The sequence below is a fragment of the Ciona robusta genome, chromosome 1 (assembly GCF_009617815.1).
Source record: "Ciona robusta chromosome 1, ASM961781v2".
In the NCBI taxonomy this organism is placed as follows: Eukaryota; Metazoa; Chordata; class Ascidiacea; order Phlebobranchia; family Cionidae; genus Ciona; species Ciona robusta.
In genome coordinates this window covers 13319925-13339111 of record NC_143235.1, presented here as the reverse complement: position 1 = coordinate 13339111, position 19187 = coordinate 13319925, and the positions used below count along the sequence as shown (strand labels likewise).

The 19187-nt window shown below is 31.3% G+C and overlaps 2 protein-coding genes across 2 annotated transcripts; one reads left to right on the top strand and one right to left on the bottom strand.

The window, feature by feature from the left end:
- Positions 1 to 15: 15 nt before the first annotated feature.
- LOC149743466 (uncharacterized) lies at positions 16 to 2025 on the top strand. The gene is made up of 4 exons (XM_089885051.1): positions 16 to 134; positions 415 to 507; positions 821 to 890; positions 1391 to 2025. The coding sequence occupies exons 1-4, from the start codon at positions 128 to 130 to the stop codon at positions 1638 to 1640; spliced, it is 420 nt and encodes a 139-aa protein (XP_089741177.1). The 5' UTR covers positions 16 to 127; the 3' UTR covers positions 1641 to 2025.
- A 6751-nt stretch (positions 2026 to 8776) lies between these two features.
- LOC149743465 (plastin-3-like) lies at positions 8777 to 16506 on the bottom strand. Its single transcript, XM_089878145.1, has 15 exons — positions 16338 to 16506; positions 15715 to 15866; positions 15355 to 15519; positions 14900 to 14991; positions 14477 to 14558; positions 14027 to 14192; positions 13660 to 13735; positions 13081 to 13267; positions 12580 to 12760; positions 11982 to 12060; positions 11374 to 11465; positions 10842 to 10986; positions 10337 to 10463; positions 9885 to 10006; positions 8777 to 9469 (listed from the first exon to the last, which is right to left on the bottom strand). The coding sequence occupies exons 1-15, from the start codon at positions 16438 to 16440 to the stop codon at positions 9334 to 9336; spliced, it is 1905 nt and encodes a 634-aa protein (XP_089734271.1). The 5' UTR covers positions 16441 to 16506; the 3' UTR covers positions 8777 to 9333.
- Between the last annotated feature and the right edge of the window lie 2681 nt (positions 16507 to 19187).

The following is a 19187-nucleotide window of genomic DNA, read 5'->3' as shown; positions in this document are numbered from 1 at the left end:
CCTGTACTGGCAGATATTACAAAGAATTTGTTTGTTTAAATCGGTAGAAAACTTAAACTGTTTACAAAGTGCCAATAACTGATGTCAATAAATGGAAAATAAACCTAGCTAGCTACTGGATGAAGCCATGAAAGGTACACAACAATAAATAAATACACATATACACATGCTACTACACATTATGTGTGTGCAAATTGCTGGATATTTGGACTGACTGAGTTTAAAGTAACCAGTTTAATGATTTGTCATTAATGAATATGACCTGCTGTTAACAAAGATTGTATTAGTTCTTCCTATAATTAACCTATTGTTCTATATCGTATATAATAATAATTATGTGTTAAATCTTTAGTGTCTGTTATTTATTTGTGGCTAATATAACAAAACAAACCAACAACATTATTGTGGACCCAGTAACAGGAGTTTGGATTATAATTGTTGCATGTGTAGCAGTGGCAGTGGTGCTTGCTGTTGAATTCATTGGATTCTCTTGTTACATAAAACGAGGTGTGTGGAAACAATGTGTTCTGCAGATAATATTTAAATCATGAATGATAATCTTGCATGGAAACCTTATAAAATAAAACGTTTAGTGCACTTACTAGTTACCATGTATACAACTTTGTGGGTGATTGTTTTCGTGTTTTATGGTCTCTTTTTCTGTATGGCTGACAATGTCGACAACCCATTAGTGACCAATGGGTCCCCACCATAAATCAACATGCATGTAACCCTATATCTTTACAATAAAAGTGCCCCAACCAATAAACCATGACACAACCTGCTGTTAGTAAACCTTCATCTTATGTTTATTTCCCAGCACACCAAGGCAAAGTAGCTTCAGCAGTGTGCATAGGATCTTTACACAGCTCACTTGGATCCGGTGCTTTGTAAGTTGCAATTTAAAACTTCATTATTTCTAGTTATTGAATTGAATGTTACTTGTTTATTCTTTACTGGTAGAAGAACTACAGAAGTTATAACATGGGTGTTCTGTTTTATTCACTTCATGCCTGTTTACTAGATATCATGTATGCAACTTAGTATGAGATTGTTTTCTGTACGGCTAACAATTTGGACAACCCATTAGTAACCATCGGGTAAGAGCAATTAGCGTTTAAGTGTCTTCAAGGAATACATCTTATAATGACAGCAACATTAGGCCTCAAACCTGATATTCTTTTGCTTGGATACCTGACTTTATAATTATCCGGACAGTGTACGAATTCTAAAGAGATATTTTTGGAGCCTGTTTTTGTTTATTCATAAAATATTTTGCGGTAAAACACCATTAAGATTTTTGTTGCGGTTAAGGTAAAATGTCTCTTCTTGCTTATTTAAAATTAAAACACATTACAAACATAGCTAATCTTGTACTATTTACTTCTAGCATACTGAAAATCATCAGAGAAAAGCACCTCAGCACCATTAGCAACTCCTGTCAACTATTAAACTTTAACCACAGAAAACAAAACAAAAACAACTTTTGCGATTTAACTTTTTTATTGCTTTTTCATATTTTTCTATGTTTCACTTTCAAACACTGTGCATTCAGTTTCCTGTATGAGTCAAGCGCCATGTATGTAGTAATAAATATTTGTTGTGTGAAAACTTGTGTTATTTTGAAGATATGTAATTAAGGTGTTTAGAAAGTCTTACAATAAAACATTAGATAACACAGTCAGTAACAAACACAAGGATTAGTGGTGGACAAATTGTTTGAGTGTATCTATAAAAGATAAAAACAGTCTGTGATTGTTGGCCTACCTGGTTGATCCTGCCAGAAGTTATAAGCTTCTCCCTAAAATTATGCCTTGCAAGACTAAGTACACGCTCTCATAGAGAATACAGGCACACACATTTTTTTCATGTACACAAGATCTCATAAATACAGATACACAAGGTTATTTCATATACACCAGATCGGATATATATCAGTATACACAATTTATTTTATTTTCTTACTTGTACACAAGATCTAATGTATACGAGTACCTAAAATTTTTCATTTTTTTATGTACACAAGATCTGATGTAAACAGTTACCAAAAATCTTTCATTTTTTTCATGTGCATAAGATCTGATGTATATGGCAACTAAACTTTTTCTATTTTTTTTCATGTACACAAGATCTGATGTATACGGGTACCTAAATTTTTAACTTTTTTTCTTGCACACAAGATCTGATGAATTCGGGTACCTAAAATTTTTTAATTTTTTCATGTGCACAAGATCTGATGTATACGAGTACCTAAAATTGTTAACTTTTTTCATGTGAACAAGATCTGATATATACGGGTTCCTACAATTTTTAACTTTTTTCATGTGCACAAGATCTGATGTATACGGGTTCCTACAATTTTTAACTTTTTTTCATGTACACAAGATCTAATGTATTCAGGTACCTAAAAGTTTTCATTTTTATTCATGTTCACAAGATCTGATGTATACGGGTCCCAAAATTTGTAATTTTTTTTTCTGTACACAACATCTGATGTATAAAGGTACCTAAAATTGTTCAATTTTTTTCATGTACACAAGATCTGATGTATACAGGTACCTAAAATTTTTCATTTTTTACATGTACACAAGATCTGATGTATACGAGTACCTAAAATTTTTCATTTTTTTCATGTACACAAGATCTGATGTATTCGGGTACCTAAAATTTTTCATTTTTATTCATGTTCACAAGATCTGATGTATACGGGTCCCAAAATTTGTAAATTTTTTTTTCTGTACACAAGATCTGATGTATAAAGGTACCTAAAATTGTTCAATTTTTTTCATGTACACAAGATCTGATGTATACGGGTACCTAAAATTTTTCATTTTTTTCATGTACACAAGATCTGATGTATATGGCAACTAAACTTTTTCTATTTTTTTTCATGTACACAAGATCTGATGTATACGGGTACCTAAATTTTTAACTTTTTTTCTTGCACACAAGATCTGATGAATTCGGGTACCTAAAATTTTTTAATTTTTTCATGTGCACAAGATCTGATGTATACGAGTACCTAAAATTGTTAACTTTTTTCATGTGAACAAGATCTGATATATACGGGTTCCTACAATTTTTAACTTTTTTCATGTGCACAAGATCTGATGTATACGGGTTCCTACAATTTTTAACTTTTTTTCATGTACACAAGATCTAATGTATTCAGGTACCTAAAAGTTTTCATTTTTATTCATGTTCACAAGATCTGATGTATACGGGTCCCAAAATTTGTAATTTTTTTTTCTGTACACAACATCTGATGTATAAAGGTACCTAAAATTGTTCAATTTTTTTCATGTACACAAGATCTGATGTATACAGGTACCTAAAATTTTTCATTTTTTTACATGTACACAAGATCTGATGTATACGAGTACCTAAAATTTTTCATTTTTTTCATGTACACAAGATCTGATGTATTCGGGTACCTAAAATTTTTCATTTTTATTCATGTTCACAAGATCTGATGTATACGGGTCCCAAAATTTGTAAATTTTTTTTCTGTACACAAGATCTGATGTATAAAGGTACCTAAAATTGTTCAATTTTTTTCATGTACACAAGATCTGATGTATACGGGTACCTAAAATTTTTCATTTTTTTATGTACACAAGATCTGATGTATACAGGTACCTAAAATTGTTCAATTTTTTCATGTACACAAGATCTGATGTATACGAGTACCTAAAATTTTTCATTTTTATTCATGTTCACAAGATCTGATGTATACCGGTCCCAAAATTTGTAATTTTTTTTAATGTACACAAGATCTGATGTATACAGGTACCTAAAATTTTTCATTTTATTATGTACACAAGATCTGATGCATACGAGTACCTAAAATTTTCATTTTTTTCTTGTACACAAGATCTGATGTATACGGGTACCTAAAATTTTTCATTTTTTTATGTACACAAGATCTGATGTATACAGGTACCTAAAATTGTTCAATTTTTTCATGTACACAAGATCTGATGTATTCGGGTACCTAAAATTTTTAATTTTTTTGCATGTACACAAGATCTGATGTATAGCGGTCCCACAATTTTTAATTTTTTTTCATGTGCACAAGATCTGATGTATACGGGTACCTAAAATTTTTAACTTTTTTTCATGTTCACATGATCTGATGTTCCTGGCTATCAAAAAAAAAATATTTTTTTTCATGTACACAAAATCTGATGTATACAGCTACCTAAAATTTTTTTCATTTTTTTCATGTACACAAGATCTAATGTATACAGGTACCTAAAATTTTTTAATTTTTTTCATGTACACAAAATCTGATGTATATGGGAACCTAAAATTTTATTTGTTTATGTGCACAAGATCTGATGTATACGGGTACCTAAAATTTTGAACTTTTTTTCTTGTTCACATGATCTGATGTTCCTGGATATCAAAAAAAAATTATTTTTTTTCATGTACACAAAATCTGATGTATTTGGGTCTTCACAAATTTTTTTTTATGTAAACAAGATCTGATGTATACAGGTACTCAAAACTTTTAAATTTCTTTCCTGTACACAAGATCTGATGTATATGGGTACCTAAAATTTTTTATGTACACAAGATCTGATGTATACAAGTCCCTAAAAGTTTTAAATTTTTTTCATGTACACAAGATCTGATGTATACGGGTACCTAAAAGTTTTTCATTTTTTTATGTACACAAGATCTGATGTAAACGAGTACCTAAAATTTTTCTTTTTTTTCATGTACACAAGATCTGATGTGTATGGGTACCTAAAATTTTTTAATTTTTTTTATGTACACAAGATCTAATGTATACGGGTACCTAAAAGTTTTTCATTTTTTCATGTACACTAGATCTAATATATACGAGTACCTAAAATTTTTAAATTTTTTTCATGTACACAAAATCTGATGTATACAGGTACCTAAAATTTTTTCATTTTTTTCATGTACACAAGATCTGATGTGTATGGGTACCTAAAAATTTTATTTTTTTTATGTACACAAGATCTGATGTAAACGGGTACCTAAAATTTTTATTTTTTTTATGTACACAAGATCTGATGTATTCAAGTACCTAAAATTTTTCATTTTTTTTCATGTACACAAAATCTGATGTATATGGGTCTTCACAATTTTTTTTTTATGTACACAAGATCTGATGTATATGGGTACCTAAAATTTTTACCTTTTTTTCTTGTACACAAAATCTGATGTATTCGGGTACCTAAAAGTTTTTCATTTTTTTATGTACACAAGATCTAATGTATACAGGTACCTAAAATTTTTTATTTTTTTTTATGTACACAAGATCTGATGTATACAGGTGTTCAAAACTTTTAAATTTCTTTCCTGTACACAAGATCTGGTGTATATAGGTACCTAAAATTTTTCAATTTTTTTCATGTACACAAAATCTGATGTATTTGGGTCTTCACAATTTTTTTTTATGTAAACAAGATCTGATGTATATGGGTACCTAAAATTTTTACCTTTTTTTCTTGTACACAAGATCTGATGTATTCGGGTACCTAAAGTTTTTAACTTTTTTCTTGTACACAAGATCTGATGTATATGGGTACCTAAAATTTTTACCTCTTTTCTTGTACACAAGATCTGATGTATTCGGGTACCTAAAGTTTTTAACTTTTTTTCTTGTACATAAGATCTGATGTATTCGGGTACCTAAATTTTTTTCATTTTTTTATGTACACAAGATCTGATGTATACGGGTCCCAAAATTTGTAATTTTTTTTTTCTGTACACAAGATCTGATGTATAAAAGTACCTAAAATTTTTTAATTTTTTCTTGTACACAAGATCTGATGTATTCGGGTACCTAAAATTTTTCAATTTTTCACATGTACACAAGATCTGATGTATACGAGTACCTAAAATTTTTCATTTTTTTATGTACACAAGATCTGATGTAAACGAGTACCTAAAATTTTTCTTTTTTTTCATGTACACAAGATCTGATGTATACGGGTACCTAAAATTTTTCTCTTTTTTTGTATACAAGATCGGATGTGTATGGGTACCTAAAATTTTTCATTTTTTTTCATGTACACAAGATCTGATGTATACGGGTACCTAAAATTTTTACCTTTTTTTCTTGTACACTAAATGTGATGTATTCGGGTACCTAAAATTTTTAACTTTTTTCATGTACACAAGATCTGATGTATTCGTGTACCTAAAAATTTTATTTTTTTTATGTACACAAGATCTGATGTAAACGGGTACCTAAAATTTTTATTTTTTTTATGTACACAAGATCTGATGTATTCAAGTACCTAAAATTTTTCATTTTTTTTCATGTACACAAAATCTGATGTATATGGGTCTTCACAATTTTTTTTTTATGTACACAAGATCTGATGTATATGGGTACCTAAAATTTTTACCTTTTTTTCTTGTACACAAAATCTGATGTATTCGGGTACCTAAAAGTTTTTCATTTTTTTATGTACACAAGATCTAATGTATACAGGTACCTAAAATTTTTTATTTTTTTTTATGTACACAAGATCTGATGTATACAGGTGTTCAAAACTTTTAAATTTCTTTCCTGTACACAAGATCTGGTGTATATAGGTACCTAAAATTTTTCAATTTTTTTCATGTACACAAAATCTGATGTATTTGGGTCTTCACAATTTTTTTTTATGTAAACAAGATTTGATGTATATGGGTACCTAAAATTTTTACCTTTTTTTCTTGTACACAAGATCTGATGTATTCGGGTACCTAAAGTTTTTAACTTTTTTCTTGTACACAAGATCTGATGTATATGGGTACCTAAAATTTTTACCTCTTTTCTTGTACACAAGATCTGATGTATTCGGGTACCTAAAGTTTTTAACTTTTTTTCTTGTACATAAGATCTGATGTATTCGGGTACCTAAATTTTTTTCATTTTTTTATGTACACAAGATCTGATGTATACCGGTCCCAAAATTTGTAAATTTTTTTTTCTGTACACAAGATCTGATGTATAAAAGTACCTAAAATTTTTTAATTTTTTCTTGTACACAAGATCTGATGTATTCGGGTACCTAAAATTTTTCAATTTTTCACATGTACACAAGATCTGATGTATACGAGTACCTAAAATTTTTCATTTTTTTATGTACACAAGATCTGATGTAAACGAGTACCTAAAATTTTTCTTTTTTTTCATGTACACAAGATCTGATGTATACGGGTACCTAAAATTTTTCTCTTTTTTTGTATACAAGATCGGATGTGTATGGGTACCTAAAATTTTTCATTTTTTTTCATGTACACAAGATCTGATGTATACGGGTACCTAAAATTTTTACCTTTTTTTCTTGTACACTAAATGTGATGTATTCGGGTACCTAAAATTTTTAACTTTTTTCATGTACACAAGATCTGATGTATTCGTGTACCTAAATTTTTTAAATTTTTTTTATGTACACAAAATCTGATGTATACGGGTACCTAAAATTTTTAACTTTTTTTCATGTACACAAGATCTGATGTATACGAGTACCTAAAATTTTTCATTTTTTTATGTACACAAGATCTGATGTATACGGGTACCTAAAATTTTTCATTTTTTTTCATGTACACTAGATCTAATATATACGGGTACCTAAAATTTTTAAATTTTTTTCATGTACACAAAATCTGATGTATACAGGTACCTAAAATTTTTTCATTTTTTTCATGTACACAAGATCTGATGTATATGGGTACCTAAAAATTTTATTTTTTTTATGTACACAAGATCTGATGTATACGGGTACCTAAAATTTTTTCATTTTTTTCTTGTACACAAGATCTGAAGAATTCGGGTACCTAAAATTTTTTCATTTTTTCATGTGCACAAGATCTAATGCATGCGGGTACCTAAAATTTTTCATTTTTTTCATGTACATAAGATCTGGTGTATTCGAGTACATAAAATTATTCATTTTTTTTCTTGTACACAAGATCTGATGTATTCACATTCTTGTACACAAGATCTGATGTATTGTGCACAAAATCTGATGTATACGGGTACCTAAAATTTTTAATTTTTTCTCATGTACACAAGATCTGATGTGTATGGGTACCTAAAATTTTTAAATTTTTTTTATGTACACAAGATCTGATGAATTCGGGTACCTAAAATTTTAAATTTTTTTCATGTACATAAGGTCTGGTGTATTCAAGTACCTAAAATTTTTAAATTTTTTTCATGTACACAAGATCTGATGTATTCGGGTTCCTAAAATTTTTAACTGTTTTTCATGTACACAAGATCTAATGTATACGGGTACCTAAAATTTTTAACTTTTTTCATGTACACAAGATCTAATGTATACGGGTACCTAAAATTTTTCATTTTTTTATGTACACTAGATCTGATGTATACGAGTACTTAAAATTTTTCATTTTTTTCATGTACACAAGATCTAATATATACGGGTAACTAAAATTTTTTAATTTTTTTCATGTACACAAGGTCTGATGTATACGGGTACCTAAAATTTTTATTTTTTTTATGTACACAAGATCTGATATGTATATGAGTACCTAAATTTTTTTACTTATATTATGTGCTCAAGATCTGATGTACACGGCTATCAAAAATTGTTCATTTTTTTCCTTGTACACAAGATCTGATGTATAAAAGTACCTAAATTTTTTCAATTTTTTTCATGTGCACTAGATCTAATATATACGGGTAACTAAAACTTTTCAATTTTTTTCATGTGCACAAGATCTATTGTATCATATATACATTTATAGCAAAGGAGTTCTGCAAAAAAAAAGCGACAACTTTTTTACATAACAATTATTTTATTGCCATTCCAAAAATACTGCACATATAGCCTTGATAGGCACGGCAATGTTTTGTATTGAGAATATATTAGGATCACTACATAACATTCTGCATATAAATTGTACACAAAACTTGCGACAGAAATATTCAAACTCTGTGCTATATGAGAATATGTTAAACCTATTAATAAATCACTGTGTTATTGCATTTCCAATAAATCAGTGTTTATCTGGATTTTTTTGCTAAGGAAATTGCAGGTTATAAAATACCGGAATGTAACATGCTTAAACGCTGGTATGTATATCAGAATAGTTGTCTCGGGTAAATGTAATAGAGATAAGATATATAAAATAAGTGTGGATAAAATGTATGAAAGTACACGATGGTGTACGCAGAATAATTAGAACGTTTAAAATGAAATAATTGGAGCGTTTAAATTCTATTTGACAGAAGTGCATGGAGAATATGATGCCAACGCAATGTTTTAATTAACAAGAGTGTAGTGTAACAGCTTGGTCCACAATTTGATGGTTTTCCCGTAACGACTACAGAACTTATTCGACTTCTTTCATGCCACGTCCCATAAGACAAGCAAAAATAGTTGCCACCATTTTAGCTTTGCCTTCAACCAAGTCATCGGGTAACGCGTAGATACGAGCGCCAATCTTTCGAGCCATAGACACAGCATATCTGGTAATCGAGTAATAAATGGTTTATAAAAATATTTTTAGTTAAAACGGATACATATTTTTTTTATATGTAAAAATGCACATATGTATGTTTTTATGTTATAGGCCTATTTAAAAATGTTTTTAAATATAAAAAAATTGGAAAAAAACATTGTCACAAAGAAACAAATTGAAAAAACATTGTCACTTCGCTGGTCATGAAGACCTAATAACATTTTTTACATTTTCAATATAATTGTACACTTTCTTTATAAAAAACAAATACTTTTTATAAAAAAAAACAATGTGACAGTTTGTAATTTTGACCTTTTTAGGAATTTCCTAAAAGTGAGTGAAATTACACAGTTTTTTTAGGCATTTATTTTTATTATTTTTTTACATAAAAAAATATATACTATTCCTATTTTTATTCTTACTTAGCATTGCTGTATTGATCTTCTTCCGTTTCCCCAGCTGTAACAACTTCATATCTGATGGAACCGGGGACAATCGCATCGATAAGGTCGATCACTACCAAGGATTTTTTGATCTCAGAATCCTGTAATGAGTTTAGATTATAAGAAAAAATATTATGATATAGATATTAAATGAATAAGCATTTTTATTAATGGGTATTTTTTTTATTTACTGTAGAACTGACAATGGGACAATCATTAGTGACCACTGGGTTGTAGCAAAGAGCACCAAGTGTCTCGCACAAGGATAAATACGCCCACAATGACAGCTGCGCTAAGCTTTCAACCCATAAACCGTGGTCCACAAGCAGGCACGCTAACCATTTAATTGAATAAATGTAGTGTGCATTTAAAAACAACTTATGATTTAAAAAATGCAAAACAAATTTCATACAAAAAGTAGAACTATTTACCTTGAAGCTGGAAATCTGTGTTTCTTTCCCACTATCGCTTAGTTTTTGGTTGACCCAATCAACAATAATTTGTTCCTTAACTGGTTTTCCATCCTCACTGAGTGTTTCAAGAATCTTGAAGGTGTAACTGTAAAAATTGTTTAATAAATTATAAAGTTGTTTCCACCAGTCATAAGAAATTATAAGTTTCTCTTGAATTTGTTCATTGATTATAAAGTCAAACGCTTTTTGCTGTTGGTAATAAACAAAAACATCCAAAGAATTTTAAAACTGTAACTTCGAGACTCCCGTAGACCGGGAGTCTGTAACTTCAAGACTCCCGTTTAAAACAGGATAAGTATGTTTAGATATTATGTGCTAAAATTGTCCCACTACCCCACACTACTCTTTAGGTATCCCATCAAAATTAACTTTTTTGAAAACATTCAAAAGTCACAAAACATACAAAGTGATCATTTATAATTCACAATGATATCACAATCATACTCACTAACTATTAACTTACGCTCTCATAATCTGCCATACAACAGCAAGAACCAATGTTTCGTTTTCTGCAAGAATATCATTCCCTTCAATCCCCACAATCACAAATCCAAGTTGTTTTGCAACCTCAACAGCATATTGAAGATTCTGCAGTTTTTGAAATCTTCCTGAAAATTTAATTTAAGGTTAAATATTTAAAATATGTTGAAAATAATTTAAAATAATGGAAAAATTACAATAAGTTAATAAATGTCGTAAATTATAAATATATATTTATTATCATTTAAATACTATTATTATTATATAAATTCACACTTAAAACCAACAAATATTAAACTTTTACACAGGGACAAATTACCAATTATATTAAAAGACTTTTATATTCTTTTTTACTGATTCCCTTATAATAGTTAGGAGGAAGATGGGACACCAAGTAGTAAACAAAAAAACATTCAAAGAACTATAAAACCGTATCTTCATGATTATGTGCTAAAGGTTTTGCTTTCCCCACCTTATCATATATATTAACATGACTTGTTTTGTATAACTCTCACCTTTGCACTTTTTATCAACCTTGGACCAATCCACGCAACCTGGCTTAACTTGCTCGTATAGTTGAAACAGAACAAGTCCAGAAGTTAAGTCTCTAAATAATAGTAAAATGTTTTGTGATTATGAATGAATGTAACGTATTTATCTCTAAAGGGTGGGGTATTGACGGTCATTATAACATGAGCGTTCTGTTTAAAAAATTGTAAATATTATGTAAAACGGTAACTTATTTATTCTCATGTGACTGGGTAATGACATTTGTTATAACATGAATACTCTGTTTCATACACTTCGTACCCGATTACGAGTTACCAAGTATGTAACTGTATGGGTGAAAATATTTGGTAATTGTGTGGGTGAATATAACTGGTAATTGACAACCCTTATAGAAAAAATTGACACCCATTTTTAAAATAACAGGTTTAAATTTATTATTATTTTTTTTTATTAATACCTACTTAGGAAATTGAATTTAATGAGAAGGTAAAAACATGTTTCAGTTGGCCGAAAGCAGTAAATTAAATATATGTTGCTTTAAAACTAATGGTTATGAGCAATAAGTACAAGCAGGTTGTTAAATAAATAATCTAGAAAGGTTGTTCTTATTTACCTGGTGAACTTGTTGACACGAGGAGAAACTCCCAAACTGTTCATCCAGTTTCTATATGTCTTCACTTCTCTCTTTTCCTCTGTGGGTGGAGATAGTTTAGAATATGAAAAATTCTAATAACATAATTTGTATTCGTTTCTTCGAAAAACGATAGCAAGAGCATGGTGTTTAAAGAACAAAGATGAGGGAATCAACAACAAAACGAAAGTAGTTTAAACACGTTACAGATAAAAGGTGTGGGAAAGAGAGTCAGTTAAAAAGAGTGACTGATGCACCCCATAAATTAGAATAAATGAATCAAATTTATTAACCCTTTCGTGGCGGGGCTTAGCAGTCTTTATAACACAGGTGTTCTGTTTCACACACCTCGTGCCTGCTTACGAGCTGCCACAAATGTAACTTTGTGGTAAATATATGAATGAATGAATGTAACTTGCTTTATTCTCGCATGGCAGAAAAACAACAGTTGATATTAGTTTTTGGATTTCTTAAACATGCTACGAATAAAAAGATGTGGAAAAGAGCGCCAATTAAGGAGGAATAACTGTGGCACCCCATAAATTCGATTAGCTAACTTACTAAACCCAGTAAACCTTACCTTCTATCTCTTCCATGTCTCTTGGTGTAAGGGCAGGGTGTGTGTTGAATAGGTTTGCCACGAAAGCCATGTTGAGTTTAGCATTTCCTTTGGTAATGTCTTTAGCGGTCACAAACTCTCGGCAATTCATTCGCTCGGCATCTTCAAGCATGGATTCAGCTCTGGCCGTGTTGGATTTTGCCTAAATTTTAATTCAAATACGTTTAATTAAAATAGACATATTATATTTCACATTAAATTAAATAAAAGTTAATATTAAAATAAACAATCCATCATTTTTTGAACGGATACATAAATTCGGGCTGTATTGGATTTTGCCTTAATGTTATTCACATAAGTTAATGTAATTCAGATTCACAATTAAATAAGTAAAGTTAATATTAAAACAGGCATACTATATTTAATATTAAAGTAAATGAAAGTTAATTTTAAAACCAACATTTTTTAAATTAACATTAAAAAAGGGGTAAAAAAACTCTGTTGTTTCCAATAAATTCTTACTTCAATTTTGGCACAAATTGGTGGAGACAGTTCATATTGTTGTGTCTCTTCATCAATTGGTTGGATTCTCTCCAATAGACAAGTGTAAGCAATGGAGTCCTTAATGTCTGCGCTGAAGTTTGTGATAACTTTTCCTCCAGTTGCCTCTTTGTATTTGTCAGATTGTTGAAGATGATAATTCATCCACCTGAAAGGATAAAGGGATGTTAACTTGGTTTAACCTTTGTCTTGTTTTAAACATGCCAACTTATAAATTACCACGTATGTTTTCTCTATATAGCTGATAACTCAGACAACCCATTAATGAATAAAAGTATCTTGCTTTATCCTCGCATGATGGGAAAGCGACAGTCAGTATAACACGGGCTTTCTGTTTCATACACCTCGTGCCCGCGTATGAGTTACCATGTATATAACTTTAAAGTGATTGTTTTTTTCTTCCCCAAGGATACAAATGCCCACAACGGCAGCAGCGACAAGCCTTAAATAAACCTTACTATATACGACATTAATTTTTAATAAGATTTTGTCCAAAACAAAAAACTTTAATAAGATGTAAAAAAATGGGTGCTACACTACCTTAAAAGGAGATCTTCAGGTGACATTGCCCTAAGGTCATCCAATGTTTCACCTTCTAACAGAAGAGCACTAATACCTGGTTAAAAAAGAATATTAGTAATAATAATAACTTTTATCTGTCTATTCAATTATGGTAGCAAAGATTAAAAAATATTTTAATTGAAAAGACAGGATATGTTTCATACACCTCGTTCCTTTTTACAAGTTACCACAGATATCTTCGTAGGTTACTATTTTTTTTTGCATTATTCATGACGATTTGGCCAACCCAATTCCATTCCCACTATGCGACTTTGTGGGTGATTATGTTTTTGGTAACTTTTTTGTCTTTATTTATGGCTGACAATTTAAACAACCTAATTTATACCTGGGTTGTGAATCAAATCGATCTTTCTGAAAAGTCCGATTCTGATGACTTGCCATAAAAGACCGAGGATGAGATGCTCTTTCTTTTGAACAATATCCTCGGCTCCTATGTTCACAATGTTGCATCCAATGGCAGACGCAGAGTTGAGGGCAAGATTGATATTTTCCTTAAGTTTAAAACAACCTTTTCACGATTTGCTTACATTTTCATTTTTTATTATAATTTGTTTTAAAGATTTTTTTAATTTAAACTAATGGTGAAGTAATTTAAACGTGTTGTGGAATGAAAACAATTATATATATTAGTAATTGTAATAAAAACGAAATGATTGTTTTTTTTAAACAATGTATATATAAAGATATACCTTTTTACTGGACTGAGATTATGAGAGTTCAATGTATGCTTTATAACAGACAATTGTATTTCTAACTAAGCATGTTATATAAATACCTGTTCTCGATAAATGTTAAGGTTTTTCTTATTTATTGTTCTCTCATCAATGGTGTCTGGTTGAGAAAGATTTACCATCTTACTGTAATTATAAAATATTTATTTAAATTTTTGTATTTTATATCTGAAAACAATTGATCTCATAAACAAAAAAAAACTGCGACTAAATGATTACACAAACAAAATGCGAAAATAATTGAATAAATGAATGACAGTTTTATTTTTTTGTTTCTATAATACAAGATATCTTGCATATCATGTAACTGTGTGGTTGAATTTGTTATTCTTTCTGCATGACTCAAAAAAAAGTTATGACTCAAAAAAAAGTACACACACCCACAATGGTAGCACTCTCAAGTATCCTTTAATTACAATGCAAGCGTTCCAACTACTGCACCAAGACATTAAACAATCTTATCCTACCATAGAATGATTCCATCTTTCATCCGTTTAAAGAAATCGTTAGCTTGCATGTTCTTCACTCGATCTTTACAATCATCATCGTCTTTCAAATTCTAAAAAAAATTTAATTGTAAAATAAGCTAAAGTATAAAAAATTTTAAATTTTAAATTTTTACTGAAAGTTAATTTAAATCATTTTCATCAAATAATTAGTTTAAAAAAAAATCAGTATTACATGGGGTATGTTTAGCAAATAACCATAATATAGTACAGTGGGGTAAGATGGGACATGTTGTCATTATATTTTCCCTTCCCTTTTGGAGAATATTTATAGAAATATATGACCATAGCCCCAAAATTCAAAAAGAGTGTTCCTAATTGTTTAAAACAAGCTTAGAAAATATGGAATTTAAGTGTCAACATTATCCCATGTTGCCCCACAGTACTATATAACATAATATGAACATATTTAAAACCTTTGTGATCCATTTGTTGAACGCAGCACATTCTTCTTCCGAATAAGAATGTTGAGTCCCTTCAGCAGACGCATTGGATATTTCTGATTTTTTCAAGTTTGACTTTGTAGTGATTGCAGTTTTAAATTGACGGGAATATTCTTCAGATGTCAGCTGGGCATAGATCTAAAATGTCAAAAGAAAACGTTTAATCGTTTATAACTTAATTTTTTGTTTATCTCTTTGAACAGGATAGCGGAAATCATGTTATTGAAACAACAAAGAAAAAGGAAGCAACAGCAAAAGGGTAGTTGTTTAAACACGATATGTAAAACATTGTGGAAAAATGTTATTCATTTATTCACGCATACAATGCATTACCCGGGCAAATTCTGTTGGGCTGATGGTATTGTTTCGATCCAAATCAGCTTCCTTCATTAAATCACGGATCTTATACTTTGGAAGTTTTAAACCCGACTCTCTAAACAAGTCTTCTACTTCCTCCTTCTCGATGCAGCCGTTCTGGTTGGTGTCTGGAAAATATGTTGGTTAGAAAATGCTTTGTTAAGTCTGTAATTAATAGCGCAGCCAGAAAAAATAAAGGAGTGATTTCAAATCTAAAAAATAAGGGATATTTCAATAAAAAATAAAATGAAAAGGCCGGTTTAAATTTACAAAAAAAAATTTAAAAGGGTAGACGGAACCCCTAAAACCCCCTTGGCTGCGCCTCCTGAAGTAACTCAAATTGTTGTTGCCAAGTTTAACAATTTGTAACTCGGATGTCCTATCTTGTACACTTTATGCAATAATCATGTTTACAACTTTGTGAACTGTGGTTATTTAATGTGTATTGTCAAAGAATAAATGCTCATTAAGATAGCAGGATCGAGCTTTGAACCTGGTGTCCTGTTGTCACAGGGTAAGCACTAGAACCTTTGGGCCGCAGACAGAATTAAGCATTTAAAATACTAAACGATTCCTATATGGAAACAAAGAAAACTTACCAACAGTTATAAATGCATTAACAACAGTGTCCACATCATCTGTTCCAAGTGACATATTAGCCAGTGCTTGTCTGATTCCGGATTCATATTCATCATTTGCCATGTTTATATTAACACTTTACTTAAATAGGATTTCTTAAAGATCTAAATTGTAGATACAGTTTAAAACACTTCTAAACGTCTGCCGGTTACGTCTCACAATTCTGTATACCTTTTAGTGCAATTATGACGAACCGATTTACGAAAGCTATTACGTAATTACGTGTTTCTAAAACAAACCGTTTGCGCTTATGGTGGCTTAACTGAAACGCAAAGTGACACAACGCCCAACAACCAATCGAGTAACGAATCGGATAAACATCCTTCCTCGCTGCAACGCGGTATGACGCTCACATATATCATTTCCGCGCGAATTGCACTGGCTAGACGCAGCAACGCAAAGCGCCCAGCAGCACACACATGTTTCGCTGCGATTTGTTTTTGTTTGGTTTTAATTGTGCCCGTTCGCGAGTTTGTTTGCGGACAAAAAGTCAGAGCATTGTTTGTTAACCTTGCATAAACCAATTAATCACTTATGTTTCTAGTGCAAATACAGATTAAAATATATACGGACCGCACGGCTGGCCGGCTGTAACAATACTTTTGCCGAATACTGATATTATTATTATTAAGTTGATGAGTACCACCTTGCAAATAAAGCTCGTGCTGTGCGTCTTAAAAACGCACATAAGAAATCGTTACATTTGCCTCAATCGGTATATCAAATACTGAAATAGATTTGCGATCATAAAAATCTGACGCTAAAGTATTTACAAGTAAGCTATAAACAACATAAAAGCGACATTGATTGCCAATACATTTATTGCACGTCATACCAATTATTGACATCATGCTCGGGCACGCTCGTGTAATTAAACGGGTAATTTGACTTTATAGCGGCAAACACGCCTAGTGACTTATGAGCTTCAATAAAATCGTGTTGTGGTTTATCGCACTTCATTCGGGTCCCTATAATCAAATTACGCTGGCAGATATTTCGGTTATTTCTACTGGAAACGTTACGCGGTCACGTCCAATGGAGGCAATTATCATAACATACGAGTTTAATAAACACTTTTAGTTCAGTACCGTAAAGTTTAAACCATTTGGTGACCAAGACCGCATTGGTCGAAATGACCGAAATAGCCTGCTCGTTCAAACCGTAGTTTTATTAGGGCCCCAACTTTATAGGAATTTGTTGTTGACAGTCATCGTAATACGGTTTTAAATGTAGATCATAGGTAAACATGGAATCTTTTAACTTCTAAAGGCGCATAAAAAAGCTTTGTTTAAATGATTCCCTGAGTGGCAGGGTTAATCGTTTATGACCTAAATCATGGATCTAATAAGCGCACGCATGTTAGCTTAGCAAACGCACTTCAAACAGTTGGGAATTAATGTAAAATAGATGACCGGTGTCACGAACTTTTATGGCCCGAGTTTTCTAGCGCGTATGGGGTGTTGTGAGACAAATTCTCATTCTTTTTCCTCGCTCCATTTATTAGTAAACAAATAATGTTTACAGAATTGTATAACCGTATCCTCGGCTCTTATAAAAGAGATAGTTGTCCAAAACACGAACAGGAAACATGGAATTAAGGTGCTAACAATACCGCATCCTACCCATACTTTATATCACATCTTACCGGTTAAGGGGCTTATTTTTTTTTACAATAACCTTATTAAAATAGAACTGGGTTAATAACAGAATAAAACGTATATAATTGCCATCGAACCAAGTTTAAGCTCTGAGCTTACAAGTTTCTTTTACACTGCAAATATTTACGTTTAATAACATAACGCCACATGCCAAGTTGTTGAGGTTTGCGTTATCGCATGCAAACGTTTGGCTTCATGTCGCGGTCGTGTTAACAAAAGATATACAGTGGGGTGGGGAAACATGGGACATCTTTTCATTCGGTTTTCCCGTCCCATTTGGTTGTAAACAAAGAACATTTAAAGAATTATAAAACTGATCCTCATGACGCCCATAGACCGTTGGCAGATGTTTAAAATACGATCGGAATATTTGGGTATTATGTGCTAACGGTGTCCCGTCTTCCCCATCCTAATATATTGTACTGTGAGATAAACGGAATAGCGTTGGCACCGAAACCCCATATTTCCCGGTCATGTTTTGAACGACTAACAACACACCTATAAAGCCTCAAGAAACGGTTATAAAATTCTAAAAATATTCATTTTTTACGAGTAAGTGCGACGAGATAATAAAATAAAGCGTGCCCATCTTACCCCACTTCAATATATCTGACACATTCTGGGGAACTGAAATTACAGAAGCGCTTGAAACGGAAAAATATCAGGCAAATACCACGCCAGGTTGTTTGCGCTTACTGTTACGTTTTATTCGCCTGGTCGCACAAAGCAAATACATGATTCTTTGGTAGGATTGTCAAGTGTCAACAACGCCACAATGATCCGGGACGCTTTGCTTAACGATTGTGTATTTAAACAAAACATAGTCCTATTTTCACTCCCTTAAAGGTGAAGGCTAACAATTGGATTGTTATTTTCAAGAATTGGGGAGAATAATAATAGGTAATTGATACGGCTATTAAGTAATAGAATTGGCACTGCGCTAATTTGACAAATACGCTTTCGGAACCTTTGTTCTCAAGTTGCATGACTCGTCTGATTACATCAGTAAACAAATTAAATAAAGCTTCGACAATGGCAACTTTCATCGATTCATTCAACGCTTACAATGATAATCTGTCATATACAAAGCTAACATCATACTGTAGTAAGTGCACAGCTTTCTTTTTAATGCATTGACGAAACGAGGCCAAG

Coding starts and splice junctions, on each gene's coding strand:
- LOC149743466 (XM_089885051.1), top strand. Junction 508..820: donor CTCTTGTTACATAAAACGAG/GTGTGTGGAAAC, acceptor TTTATTTCCCAG/CACACCAAGGCAAAGTAGCT. Junction 891..1,390: donor TCACTTGGATCCGGTGCTTT/GTAAGTTGCAAT, acceptor ATTTACTTCTAG/CATACTGAAAATCATCAGAG.
- LOC149743465 (XM_089878145.1), bottom strand. CDS start 16,440: ATGGCAAATGATGAATATGAATCCGGAATCAGACAAGCACTGGCTAAT. Junction 14,559..14,899: donor AAAGATGGAATCATTCTATG/GTAGGATAAGAT, acceptor TTATAATTACAG/TAAGATGGTAAATCTTTCTC. Junction 10,987..11,373: donor GGTTGATAAAAAGTGCAAAG/GTGAGAGTTATA, acceptor TTAAATTTTCAG/GAAGATTTCAAAAACTGCAG.